The 13,930-nt window shown below is 32.1% G+C and overlaps 1 protein-coding gene across 12 annotated transcripts in view; it reads right to left on the bottom strand.

The window, feature by feature from the left end:
* The window catches only part of LOC134712944 (uncharacterized), a 38,105-nt gene extending 26,867 nt beyond the window's left edge, over positions 1–11,238 (bottom strand). For 10 of the 12 annotated variants that reach the window (XM_063574905.1, XM_063574901.1, XM_063574910.1 and 7 more), the window contains exons 1-3: positions 11,183–11,238; positions 6,533–7,357; positions 1,901–1,939 (exon numbers count right to left, since the gene is read on the bottom strand). In XM_063574905.1, coding sequence (XP_063430975.1) covers positions 1,901–1,939; positions 6,533–7,307 — 814 coding nt within the window. In that variant the 5' untranslated portion in view covers positions 7,308–7,357; positions 11,183–11,238. The remainder of the gene's footprint in view (positions 1–1,900; positions 1,940–6,532; positions 7,358–11,182) is intronic. The other 2 variants (XM_063574903.1, XM_063574909.1) reach the window with 1 other exon arrangement.
* Positions 11,239–13,930: the final 2,692 nt, after the last annotated feature.

Below are 13,930 nucleotides of genomic sequence, written 5' to 3'. Positions count from 1 at the left end.
ACCTGTTGTGATATGGTTCTCTCTTTGCTTGAAAGGGTGAAAAAGACTATGTGGGAGACATTGATTGCATTTGACTTTAACAAAAAGAATGATTATAAATCAGACTAAATCACCGAGGCGGAGACAAAGAGGATAACTTTTGAAAAACTAATTTTGTCAAAAGCTTATACATTGTGGATGTAAGAAAGGATACGTGGTCATTTTTAATGTGGAAAATCGGGTATCTCGTGCACTGGGATGTGTGCATGTCATGGTGACTGTGAATAAACATGTATTCTTGGTCAAATAGTAATAATTTTAAATAATTTTTAGTACTATAGTGATTTTATTTTGTATAATCAATCTATCCAAAACTCTACATCGAAGAAATAGATTGAGGACTCATCTTTGAAATTTACGTCATATTTTTAACCGGAAGTGTCAACTTTATATCTAAATATTTACAACATGCAAGAATAAGTGGTTTTGAGGATAACTTTAAGGCAAAAGTTTAATGACCAGCACAAAATAAAATAATTTTCTTTCCATTTTGAAAAAAATGAAAATTTGAATAAAAAATTGATATTTCTATTTCCGCCATTTGAGATATTACCGGAAGGAAGGGTTTTTAAGACATATGTCTTCTGCATTGTATCCATCAGAAACACCAAAGAAAGGTTCATACACAATGTAATGATAGTAGCAATACGTTAAAACACATTTCAGTTACCCTCCCTAAAAAATAAGCTTATTTAAGTACAATGTCAGCCATATTGGATTTAAACCGGAAGTGGGGTTTCTGAAGACATCTAATCTATTTAATCTATCCAAAAGTAGTAAAAAACAAAGGTCTGTACCAAATATTATGATAGTTGCATGATAATAACATATGTTTACACGCTAGCCTTCGATATTGGGCTGATTTAAGTATGACGTCCGCCATTTTGGATTTTACCGGAAGTGAGACATTTTTTTCAAATGCCTCCCTATCTGAAATAAAAGAGTATTAGTTGAGGAAGGTCTATGCCAAATTTCATGCTTGTAACAGGATGTGCACAATTCGTCTGAAATATGCTTGTAGCCGCCGGACTATAGCGATGATGTTAACTTCACTTCATACATTCAAATTTCGTTATGTTTTTGAAACAAAATGTTGCTTTCATTACCTGGCAGTTTATCTAGAATTGACACAAACAAGAAATGTATACATGTACTTGAAGATTGATTGGTTGATGGCTATTTAACATCAAAAGACTTTCACATTTATATAATTATTCAGGATTATGAAAGTTATTAGACTAGACTCTGCTTTATACTTGATGAAGCAGAACATAAGCAATAATCTGATATCTGGGACATATTAACATTCTAGCTCACCAGAGGTATAGTCCAAAACAAGACATGCCATCCTTTTTGGACCCATTTTTCTGAGTACAAACAGAATGGTATAAATTTGCTCTTAATAGCTGTATGCTTAAATATTGGAACAGGGTCACCAGCCTCAGGGGGATAAGTAAAAATAATGTGCACAATTTTCCTGTGACATTTTTCTGGCATTTATTGAATGCCTAACAAATCTTCAAGTAACTTCATGTACTTTGTGATTGAAACACAACACATTTTGATAATGCTATCACTATACACAAAACAAAATGACTATATCACTTTCCCTGTGAATGTGCATTCATGCTTCCCTCGTCCATTGCTTGTATTTTATTTGACTAAAATCATTTTTTTACCTCTAATATATTAATTAAACAAAAATATCAAGTGTACCCAGATCTAATAGCTAACCTAGTTACCATGCTTAAGGTGACTTGAAATCACAACAAACTAATAATTTCACTATAAAGTGTAAGGACACATGCAATCTGCAGTGCAATGATGCATAATTAAATGCCGATTTGTAAATTGATTTTACCCTTTCTAGGCTTATATATCGGCTGATTAGGAGATAACCCTACAGAAAACAAAAACTCTATTATATTTGACAACATAATTGTTCATGTATGGTTAAGGTTATTGATAATTATAATCCGGTTAAAGAAGCAATGGTGCAGTACCTGGCACAGAGGCACAGGATTTGTACTGTTGCAATACAAATTATAAAAAATTGAAATAAATATAAGATGATGTGGTATGATTGCCAATGAGACAAATCTCTGCCAGAGACCAATTGACACAGAAGTTAACAATTATAAGTATAGGACACCATACAGCCTTCAACAATGAACAAAACCCATATCGCATTTTACAAAGGCAATAAAAGGCCCTGAAATTACATATGTAAAACAATTTGGCCTTTATATTAATGAACATCTAGGACCTATAGATAATGTTTTAGTATCAGGCAACATGCATGTTTGTCAGTAAAGAAAGACAAATTGTTTTAAAATCTTATATATAAAATGTTTCTTCACATTCCTAAACAGTGGTGTTATAAGATATATCAGTTTTATTATCTATTCACTGCTAATTCCAAATAGCTCTTATATAAAATATCATATCTGTTTAATAGGTCATAACAAGTCTTTAACATGCTAATTTTATTACATTATGATGTGAAGGGTTATGTCTTAATCCAGTTTTAATGACATCATTTATTTGGAAATCAAATTTGAAAGTTTACAGCTTATTTAAAATCTTATCCTCAAAATGAAATAACAAACCATTTCATATTGAACAGAAACGTAACCAAATTAGTTAATCTAATATTTTTATCAAATTATGAAACCTTTGTTCACTGTATTACAGAAACAAGTAACAGACCATCTATTATACAATGTATATATTTGATAGCGTGTCATTTACTCCTAATTACATCAAATTTAAAAATCAAGATCAATAAGATATTGTATTAAACTATTTATTCATTTAGTCAATTCAATATGCAGGGTCTCAAACTTGTTCAGTACTTGATGAAGTGTAAAATTTGTGGCGGGAGGCCTAACGTCACGACAGTTTCTAACTTGTTGACACGCCAAACATTGATTTATTGTTTGAACTGAATTTACTATTGATCCTAACATCAAATTAATACCTTATAAAAAACCACATTAGTTAGACTTTCTAACAGATTATATTAAATGTAAAACTTCTCATATTCTGATACTCAATGTTATAAAGACAAATTGTATAAAATTGGATTTAAGCATACAAATCAATACTTAAGATGGAATAAGAAATGAAAAATAAAAGTTATTTTGAGTTCATAATTTTACATTTTACTTAAAGTTAAACCAGCCATTTTATTTAATCAAATCACCCTATGTAACATTCAACTTGCATGTAATTCCAAGTATCAATATCATGGTACAATAGTTACTATTATATTTCTATTTCTGTTTTTGGCTTTTATGTGCAAGGCATGCAATTTCTTATATATATAGAAATTGATTATTTAAGTTTGACAATACATGTACTGTACTTAACCAAATTTGGATCAAGTGCAAAATATTACATACATTGTACATTTGTTTGTAAAAGAAACAACTTTTTGCTACCAACTGAATACATGGTTGTCAATGACTTTGAGATCATTTGATGCAAATGGAGAGGCTTAGTTTTTCAGATCCACAATCTTAGCAACTTTTTTATCATCTTTTTTATGGAAAAGTTGCTAACCAAAGTTGATACAATATGTACTATGAACTGAGGAAGAAATAACATAAAACTAGATGTGTCAAAGCGACACAAAAGGGTGAAAAATCTGAAATTTCAATAACACATGAGGACACAAACATGATGGTAGTCTCACATTGATATGTTCATAATTATAAATTAACTGTAAACAAAACTCAGCGCAAAATGTGGAGGCCTATAGAAAAAAGTCTGTATAACTGTGATTTTCAACAATTTTCAAAGTTGTAAACCCTTTATAATTTTGGCAAAAATTAATGGAGAGGAACAAAACGTAAACTTGATCTGTAACTCATCATGAGTAACTTACATACCAAAACGCAGCCTAATATCTGAAAGCATTTAGAAAAAAAGTCTGTATAACTGTGATTTTCAACAATTTATCAAAGTCCAAAGCCCATAATTTTGGCAAAAATTAGCACAGCCGACCAAAATTTAAACTTGACCTGTATCTCATCATGGTTACTCCACATACCAAAAATCAGGCCAATATCTGAAGGCGTTTAGAAAAAAAGTCAGTATAACTGTGATTTTCAACAATTTGGAATTTCGGACAAGGGTAAAACTATATGGTACCGTCAACTATATGTTGTGGGGCCACAAAAAGTGGTGCACACTGAATAACGCATGGCAGGTTATTTAACAGTGTGCACCACAATTTTTTAATTTCCAATAGACTGACAAAATATAACAGTTACTTCATATAATTTAATTCTAAATTCCATTTTAGACCGGCGTAAATCATGAAAAACATTGATGACGTCATGGTCACATGACAAAATTATGTCTATGATATGATAAACAAAACAAGGTCAGCCAATCAGAAGACGTGTCACGCTGTTACATCCAAAATTAAATTATTTGACCGTAATTCATAATACATGTTTTACATGTATCTGCATGGCAACTTTATTTTTATGTCCCAACTAGTGAAATTCCAGGTATAAAATTGAGATGGAAATGGGTAATATGCCAAAGAGACAACAACCAGACCAAAGATCAGACAAAAAGCTGAAGACCACCAATCATGGGTCTTCAACACAGAGAGAAAATCCCTAGTTGGAGGTGTTGATCAGGTGCATGTACCTGGTCCCTATCAAATTAGATTGTTTACTAGTTCAGTGAAAATGGACATCACACTAAACTCCCAAAAATAGAAATGAACTAAAATTAAAAAACATACATGACTAATATAACAAAGGCGTCTCTTGACTTGGGACAAAAAATGCAGGGGGGTTAAACATGTTTTGTGAGATCTCAACCCTCCCCCTATACCTCTAGCCAAGGAAGAAAAAAGAAACACTTAGCAATATTATATGCGCAGTAAAATTCAGTTGAAATAAGGTCCTAGTCTGATCTCAGAATAGCTAATAGCTAACAAAAGAAACTAAGCAAAATGACAATGATATATAAATTTACAAAGGACTACTAGCAGTTACTGACAAGCCATGCCAGCTCCAGACCTTAATTAAACTGATTGAAAGATTATGTCTTTACAGTCTTCATCATATGAACAGACACTTTCATTACAGTATTAGAAAAGTTACAAAGGTACAAATGTATGTTAATCTGCTCTGGAATTGACAGTAAGTTTAATGATTTAATAGCATATATTCAAAATTAAATCAGTTTAAGTTAAAAGTTCCTGCATTAAGTGATTAAAACACCATTAACTATTTAAATGCATTTACCTTTTACCATATATAGTTTAAATTGCATTTATATTTTCAGATCAAAGCATTTGTTAATTACTACTGGACGATATAATAAATTAGCCATTAATGATTAATATGCCCAACGGAAAAAGATTTTGTATTTTTAATTGATTTCCGTTTTAAATTATATCTAATAATTTGTTATCCTTTCACAATGCATGGAGAAGGGAACAAAAGATTGCCCATTAAAGCATTAGAAAACTTTTCTGTTTACAATTGCGGTTTAATTATTGATTTTTCCATTTAATACTTAACAACTCTTATGAGTATAGGATATCTGAAGTAGGTTGGCAAATAAATTCATTTAACATGTATGGATTGTGTGTGATTTACATAGCGATAAGACATTATCGGAACAACCAATTCAACACAAGATATTGTACCAGTTTTAAGTGTTTGCTTGTAATGACTCTTCAATTGTGTCCAGGAAACCAGATTGTTTGACTCTGTTAAAGTCAATATCAGTTTTGTAAAAGAGTCTAAAAACTACACAGAAATTAATAATATACAAATCAATGTGCTAAACTATAATACAAATAGGTTACAGGACCTTAGTTTAAAAAAGTTTTATCACTTGAATACTATCTGAAATATATGATATATATCTATATATGTATAGAATCCATGCATTTTGTTAGTAAATCTTTGGAAAAAGAGTTCAGAATGAGGCAAATTTCATTTACCCTAAAATAGACAATGTATAGCAAACATGGACATGATGGATACACATGTATATTGTATATATTAACTTTTTCATGTCACTTTAATAACCAACAATTTATTGTTGGAAGGAATGATACATGTACATATACATTCTATAAATGAAACAAGTTGACAAAGTTGTAAAAGAAAAATAGTTGAAATGTGAGTTTGTGTCATACCCATGGTTTTTTTTTGCACAAGCATGTAGAGCACCCTTAAATATAAGGTCTGGTGTTAAGTAAAGACTGAATTTGAATTCTTATTTATATAAATCTTATGAGATGTCTTGGAACATCTGAGAGGTCCATGGGTCTAATAATGAAAATCTAAAAAAAAACCAGAATATTACAGAATCTAGAATGTGTGGGTCATGCCAGGTGAGTATATTATGATTTACACATGATACTTTATAATATAATTATTATCTGGGTCTCAAAAAAATTAAAATGAAAAATTAATAATGAATCTTGAAAGAAAGGGCTATTAATGTGACCTACTTGACCCTCTATGATCCCTCGATGCTCTGCCTCCTGCTCGTACGTCAAGTTTACTTCTTGCTACTGACTGAGTTGACATTCGACTATCGCTTCTTTTTGGCATTCTATTATCTCCCTTTGTGTCATCTTCAATTATTTCTGGTATAAGAGGTCGGTTTGATATTTTTTTCACTTTTGGTTTTGAAGATTTATCCAACACTGAAGTTCTACCACCAAGGACATCATCGTCTTCGTCATCACTATGAGTATCCCGCAGTGAATTAAAATATTGTTCTTTAATTTCGACTGTCTGCCATTCCCGCTGTACATAAATTACATCGTTAGTTAATTCTTTCCATGTTGACATCAACTGATATTCCAAACTTTTTGGAACATGATCTGCAATATCATCATAAGAATATAAATATTTGGCTAACTGCTGAAGAATAGTATATGATGTACTTTTAGAGTCTTCAAATAAATATTTTTGCGAGTCCTCATCATTTGACAAGGCACTATCCAATCGGTTTTTAATGTTTGTGACTGATTGGTTAATATTTGGCAGCAAGCTTTTCTTTCCCAATCCATCGCCAAATGGATCTTGTTCCTGATGTTTTAAAGCTTCCCTGTTCTTGCTAGCTAAGTATGCAGCTACTTTAGGATTTGGATGTGCAAATCGTAAAGCTTCTGGTAACTCCTCTGGTGCCTTACGACAACGTTTTGGTATCTTCCTTTTCACCTCTTGTTGAAAGAAATAGATTTCTTTTTCATTGTAAAGCACATCATTTGCTGCCATTCTTGTAATCCATGGGTTACTTGCTTGCCAAGCTTATCCCTCAGCCATATCTATCAACAAAAATGGTTTAATTTTTACTTTAGTTTATATATTAAAAAATCATTCATACATGTATGTGATCAATTTTAAACACAACAGAAGTGCATGGTTGTTTTAAATTCACAAGCTCTAACAAACTCCATGATCTGAAATTAAAAAATTGACAATGTAATCCTTCATTTATGATCTTATACAAACTTTTATTACCAGAACATTAGATAAGAAGTAAAAAAATTACAATGTACACAGACAGTATAAAACTGACAAGAGTTAAATGTTCTTTTCATTATGAAATGAATTTGAATGTTGACAAATACTTAACAATAGATCAATAGTAAAATGGGATATAGTACCCTCTGAATAATCAGGTTGTCAAACATCTAATAAGTCAGTAGAGGTATAAAAGATAGGTCATATAGGTAACCACATTTTTCAAGCATTTGACTTTATAAGCTATAAATCTAAAAATAATCTTGTGAAAATGGGCCTTGGTTTAGTATCAAGACTGAAGTAATCGAATAGCATTATGGATTTTATAAAAAGGTCTCTTGAATTCAGCATGAATTGACTATAGTAGGTATGAAAGTCTAGTTGAGGGTATTCATTTCTTAATACTTCATTTTTTTTTACCGTTTCAATCTATTCTTTAAATTTGAGCAGCCCATAATTTCTATTTTTTATAAATTTTGATTCAGTATAAATCATTCTTTTTTTTTGTAAATTACTTTATGTGTTTTGCAGATTATTCTCTTTTCAAAAACCCCCATCTATATAGTGATCTAGACCCTCATGTACCAAACTGCTAGAAGTAGATTCTTCACAAAATTGAAATTTGGCAATACATGTATATGAACATGTATCACATATCCCTGTATGTATCTCTAACCATTAATTCAAAATTAACATATAAAAAGATTAGTTTGTACTGCTTTCATCACTTAAATTATCTGTGTCAAAAAAACATCAGCCTTTTGTTGGGCTAGATATCCATTCAGTAAAAACGGAAAATCCTCTTTTAATAGCAGGAATTTTACTGATAGATGGGATAAGTCCTGGTGAACATTTTTTACCCTATTATCCTTTTAATAGGGGGCTTTCCTTTAAATTTTTTTATATGTAACTGGACATGCAACTTGCTGTTTTCAGTACCATGAGAAATCCATAACCTAAATACATGAATATATGTAAACTGGAAACAGTCTGTGCAGAACATTCCTTTGTCTTCCTTTGTATGAGACTCTGAGTTATATCATAGAGTTCTGATTACAGATGGTCCTAGGACTAATGAAATAATAAGCTTTAGTTTTACAAAACCAATATTTATTTATAAATCTATGGTCATGATGCTGAGACACTCTTTAACCATGTGAACAGCTGAAATTCAATATTTAGGGAACCTTTTTTTCTTTCAACTTATATTATGCTGTTTTTTTACTGCCATACCAGTTAAACCAGATGAATCCTTGATTATCTAAATTTTTACTTCATTGCACTTGATAGATCAATTAATGGAAGTAACGATGGTGGGGGTAGGAGGTGTCCTGATCCCAAAATTCCTGGCTTAAAAACACACGATCCAAAGGTCCCGAATTTAAATAAATTCAAATCCCGACATCCCGAAATTCGAAAAAAGAATTCACGGATCCCGATAGGTTCAATCCCAAAATCCTGAGCTTAAAAACACCAGATCCCCGAGTCCCAATAAAGGTCTTATCCCCCCTCAGAGATGAAAAATATAAATTTCAAAATATTTAGTTTTGAAGTGAATTCAGGTAAAAATAATTACTATAATGTTCTAATATACATTTGCATTCAATTTGTTTTATATTTAATCTTTTAACGAAAAGAAACATAAATTGAAGGAATGTATTGTGAATAGGTGATAAAAAAGAATAAGTACATGTAACTCAAATTCTTTTGTCAATCTTTTTTTTCCAAATACACAAATTATTTTTGACCTAAAGTTAAGGTAAATGGTGTTAATTAACAATGTGTTTGACACCAAACTTGTCAGGTGAAGCCATGCACTAAATGGGTCACTTAATTTAACAGTTTGCACAGGTATCTGAACTTCCAGTTTTAAATGGAAGAGTTACGAATTAACCAGTATTTCAAAGACAGAAATTGCCAATTTTTTTTCACAATGAAAATGGACAGGCGCCCTAGGAACAGCAGTAAAAAGGCATGGGCGTCAATAGAAAAGTGTGGGCGCTATGCCTTGTTCAACTTTTGAAGCCAGAATGCTGGTTAAACTATTCAACACAGAAAACAAAGGGTCTAATCTATTTAAACAAAGAGAATCGAGAAACATAATGAACCATGTACAGGGGCAGATCCAGCCATTTTAAAAAGGGGGTTCCCATCCCAGGACAAAGTGGAGGGGGTGTCAAACTATATATCCCCATTCAAATGCATTGATCGTTCAAAAAAAGGAGAGTTCCAACCCACGGAATCCTCCCCCTTGAATCAGCCACTGACGTACATCATCAAACTCCAACTAATGAACAACAGGTCTACTTCTAATGATGTTAATCTGCAGTCAGAAATTCCATAACACAATATACTGTGCGCATGTTTTAACCAGTACACACCAAGTTAAAAATAACAAACTTTTTGTGTATTTACAGGAACAAAAACAAATATGTCAGGTCATTAAAGATTGCATATTTTGGCTTTAACATTGATTCACTGATAGGGTCTTTGCATCGGAACTAAACACATTTATTTCTAAAAAAACAGTTGTTGGCATGACACGGGTTATGTTCTTCTCATGTATTTTATGATAGTATGATACTAAACCCCTAACGGGAGGGATTGTACCTGATATTCATATGATGAAGACATTATCTTTCAATCAGTTTAATTGAGGTCTGGAGCTGGCATGTCAGTTAACTGCTAGTAGTCTGTTGTTATTTATGTATTATTGTCATTTTATTTATTTTCTTTTGTTACATCTTTTGACATCGGACTCGGACTTCTCTTGAACTGAATTTTAAAGTGCGTATTGTTATTCATTTACTTTTCTACTTTGGCTAGAGGTATAGGCATAGGGGGAGGGTTGAGATCTCATAAACATGTTTAACCCCGCCGCAATTTTGCGCCTGTCCCAAGTCAGGAGCCTCTGGCCTTTGTTAGTCTTGTATGATTTTAAATTTTAGTTTCTTGTGTATAATTCGGAGTTTAGTATGACGTCCATTATCACTGTACTATTATGCATATTTTAGGGACCAGCTGAAGGACACCTACGGGTGCGGGAATTCTCGCTACATTGAAGACCCATTGGTTGCCTTCGGCTGTTGTTTGCTCTATGGTCGGGTGGTTGTCGCTTTGACATATTCACCATTTCCTTTCTCAATTTTATAAGTATGTGATGTACGTGTATGATGTGTAAAAGTTAATGTTAAGTTTAAATTCTGCTTAGGACTCAACATTCATTCTAAAATACTGCAGTACTGTATAAGAAAAAAAATAAAATAATTTAAGCACATACCAACAGCATGATGCTATATGCATTCTTATGTACACAGAATGTTTACCTTTGTTGATTAGATCAAATGCCAATCTGAGTTATTCGTTTTTGTTTGGTTATAATTTTTAGTTAATTGTTCATTAAAAGAAACAAAATCACTGACCCGGTTTGTTGTGATGCATTGAATTTGAGAACATGCACTCCACGAGTCACAGCTCCCTCGACATAAATGTAATAAATCTTGTCAAGATGCCTCAGAAAAACACGATGAAATACTTCATAAAATTCTATGGATACAAAATATGATTAATGTTTAATTCTTATCTATTTAGAGACATTAACTGAATTAAATCTTTAAATGAAGTACCTGTTCGTTTTCGCCGCCATCTTGGTTGACATCGTAACCTGGCAACTCTAAACAGGACGGGACGGACATGATACAGTATACGGGTTTAAGTGGGAGTGCTCCAATATAAATAGGAGGATCAAACATTACATGTGCAGATTTTTTTGGTGGACCATTCGTTGATAGACTATGATGTTCGTCCCCTAGTTAACTTTAAAGTATATCTGCTATTTAAATTCTGCCAATGTAGGCACACCCTCTACCGATTATTCTGGTTCACAATTATGCATCAGTCACTTTACATTAGAAATTATTATAAATTAAGGAATGTATCTCCCTCATGCAAAGCTCTGATTCCTTTCACGGATTTGGCTATACTGTTTGGACCTTTTGGATTATAGCTCTTCATCTTTTATATAAGCTTTGGATTTCAAATATTTTGGCCACGAGCATCACTGAAGAGACATGTATTGTCGAAATGCGCATCTGGTGCAAGAAAATTGGTACCGTTAATTTTATTACACTTTTCACATCATATTATTGTTAGGGGACGACCATTTGATATTCGGGGGTGGGGGGGGGGGGGGGGGGGGGGGGGGGGGCAGGAGGATTTGTTTTTGATCGGTTATTTATTTTTGTAAATTGAGAGGACAGATTATTCATTTTCTGCAGTATTGAAGCAAGATTTTTCATTTTCATTAAAGCAAAGGACTGATTATTCATTTTTTACCACTATATTTATGATATTCGAAGAAAAATACAATTTTTTGAATATATTTGTTAATTATGAATAATTAGATATAGGAAGATGTGGTGTGAGTGCCAATGAGACAACACTCTATCCAAATAACCATTTAAAAAAAGGCAAACCATTAATACATGTATAGTCAAGTCAATGTGTACCATTTAATCAGAATACTAGTAGATCATTATCCCCTTCCGAAATTTTAAGATTCAAGATTTCATTCATAACCTCAGACACTTACTTGTGTACAAGAGGACAATATATACAAATAATTTAAGATAATACATAGCGAGACAGGACAAACGAAACACAAATACATAGTAATAAGTATATTATAAGAGACAATTGATATAATTAGATTAAGTATTTTATAATTTTCTGAACGAAAAGAATCATTTATATTCCCAAGCAATATACACATATTGCATACTTAATGTATAGTATTAAAGTTAATTTAGTTTTGTTTTACCTAGCCTCTTTCAAAAGTATTGTCAAACATATTTCGCCGAGTGGAGCGAGGCAAAATTTTTTTTGAAGGGTTTTGGAACCACTGAAGGCCCAATAAGCTATAGACCTGCTGAGTTATTTATTTTCAATACATTGCAAGTCAGGTAATTTATTTTCAAACTACCACAGAACAAACCATTTATTTTTGTGATTATCAAGGCTGAGTTATTTATTTTCAAAATCCTCCTGCCCCCCCCCCCCCCCCCCCCCCCCCCCCCCCCCCCCCAGAATATCAAATGGTCGTCCCCTTAATAAAATCAGGCTTAATGTCAGTTTAATCAGTACCAACACATTTTCTATAAAATCAAAAAGTATCTACCGGTAGCTAAAAATTGTTAGCTAAAAATTGTATTGTATTGTATTGTATTGTATTGTATTGTATTGTATTGTATTGTATTGTATTGTATTGTATTGTATTGTATTGTATTGTATTGTATTGTATTGTATTGTATTGTATTTTGATTCAAACATTTTTATATTGTGTTGTGTTGTGTATTGTATTGTATTTTGATTCAATACATTTTTATATTGCATTGTGTATCATAATGTTATTGTTATTGTGTTTTGTGTTGTATTGCATTGCATTGCTCTTCATTTTCTGCTAATCAATAAATATACCATAAGAGTGCATTGACTTAACATATCAACGATATAAGGATGAGGCTTAGAAACGGGGAAATGTGAGGCTGTGTTGGATCTTTTTTTCTCATATCTAAAAAAACATTTTTAACTGTTGTTTAAAGCGTTAGTGTTATTTATTTGATTTAAATATTGGGGGAAATCTCCTTTAAAAAGGCCTCATATCATGCTCAAAGAGAAATATACAACACAATGAAATGTACATTTACATGTTGAATCCCACACTCGATGGTGAACAAAATCATTTGAGTATGGTCTAAAATATCAAGCATATGCATTAAAACAATGATTTGTAGGTTGCAAACAAAAAATATTATCAAATGAAATATTTTTTCCCATTATTGCAAAAGAAACAAGGTTGAGTCTTTCCATGCATCGTTGTATGCATTAAAAACAAGGTTGAAGAGGTTGCATGAATAATTAAATATTATTTCGGCAACTTCTATTTAAATATTCATGAGAAAAAGTGATATCAGTTAGTGACTGTATATGACAAAGAAATATATACAGTCAACGCATTTTGACTGCCCAAACAAGTGCAGTATAAGGGCTAGTTCATCCATCACATTGATGCTGTCATTTGAGTGCAGGAGTGCTTTACATTACTGGTGCTATAAAATAATTAACATAGTGTTCAGTTCTATATTGTAGGATCAGGAGGTGTGATATGATTGACAATTGGACAACTATCCATCATTAAAATTTTGATTTTTTTTTTCTTTAATTCATCCCACTGCAACAGTCGATAGCTTTAGCACTGAAGAAAATAGAAAAATCGTCTGCATTGTGGTTCTATATATATATAATTATCCTGTCGACGACGCCATTTTTGTAACCTCCGAAAACGATGAAACTGGCTTACGAAAGCACAAATATAA

Source organism: Mytilus trossulus, chromosome 1, assembly GCF_036588685.1.
Source record: "Mytilus trossulus isolate FHL-02 chromosome 1, PNRI_Mtr1.1.1.hap1, whole genome shotgun sequence".
Taxonomy (NCBI): domain Eukaryota; kingdom Metazoa; phylum Mollusca; class Bivalvia; order Mytilida; family Mytilidae; genus Mytilus; species Mytilus trossulus.
The sequence above is the reverse complement of the archived record's forward strand: the minus strand, read 5'-3'. Positions and strand labels throughout refer to the sequence as shown.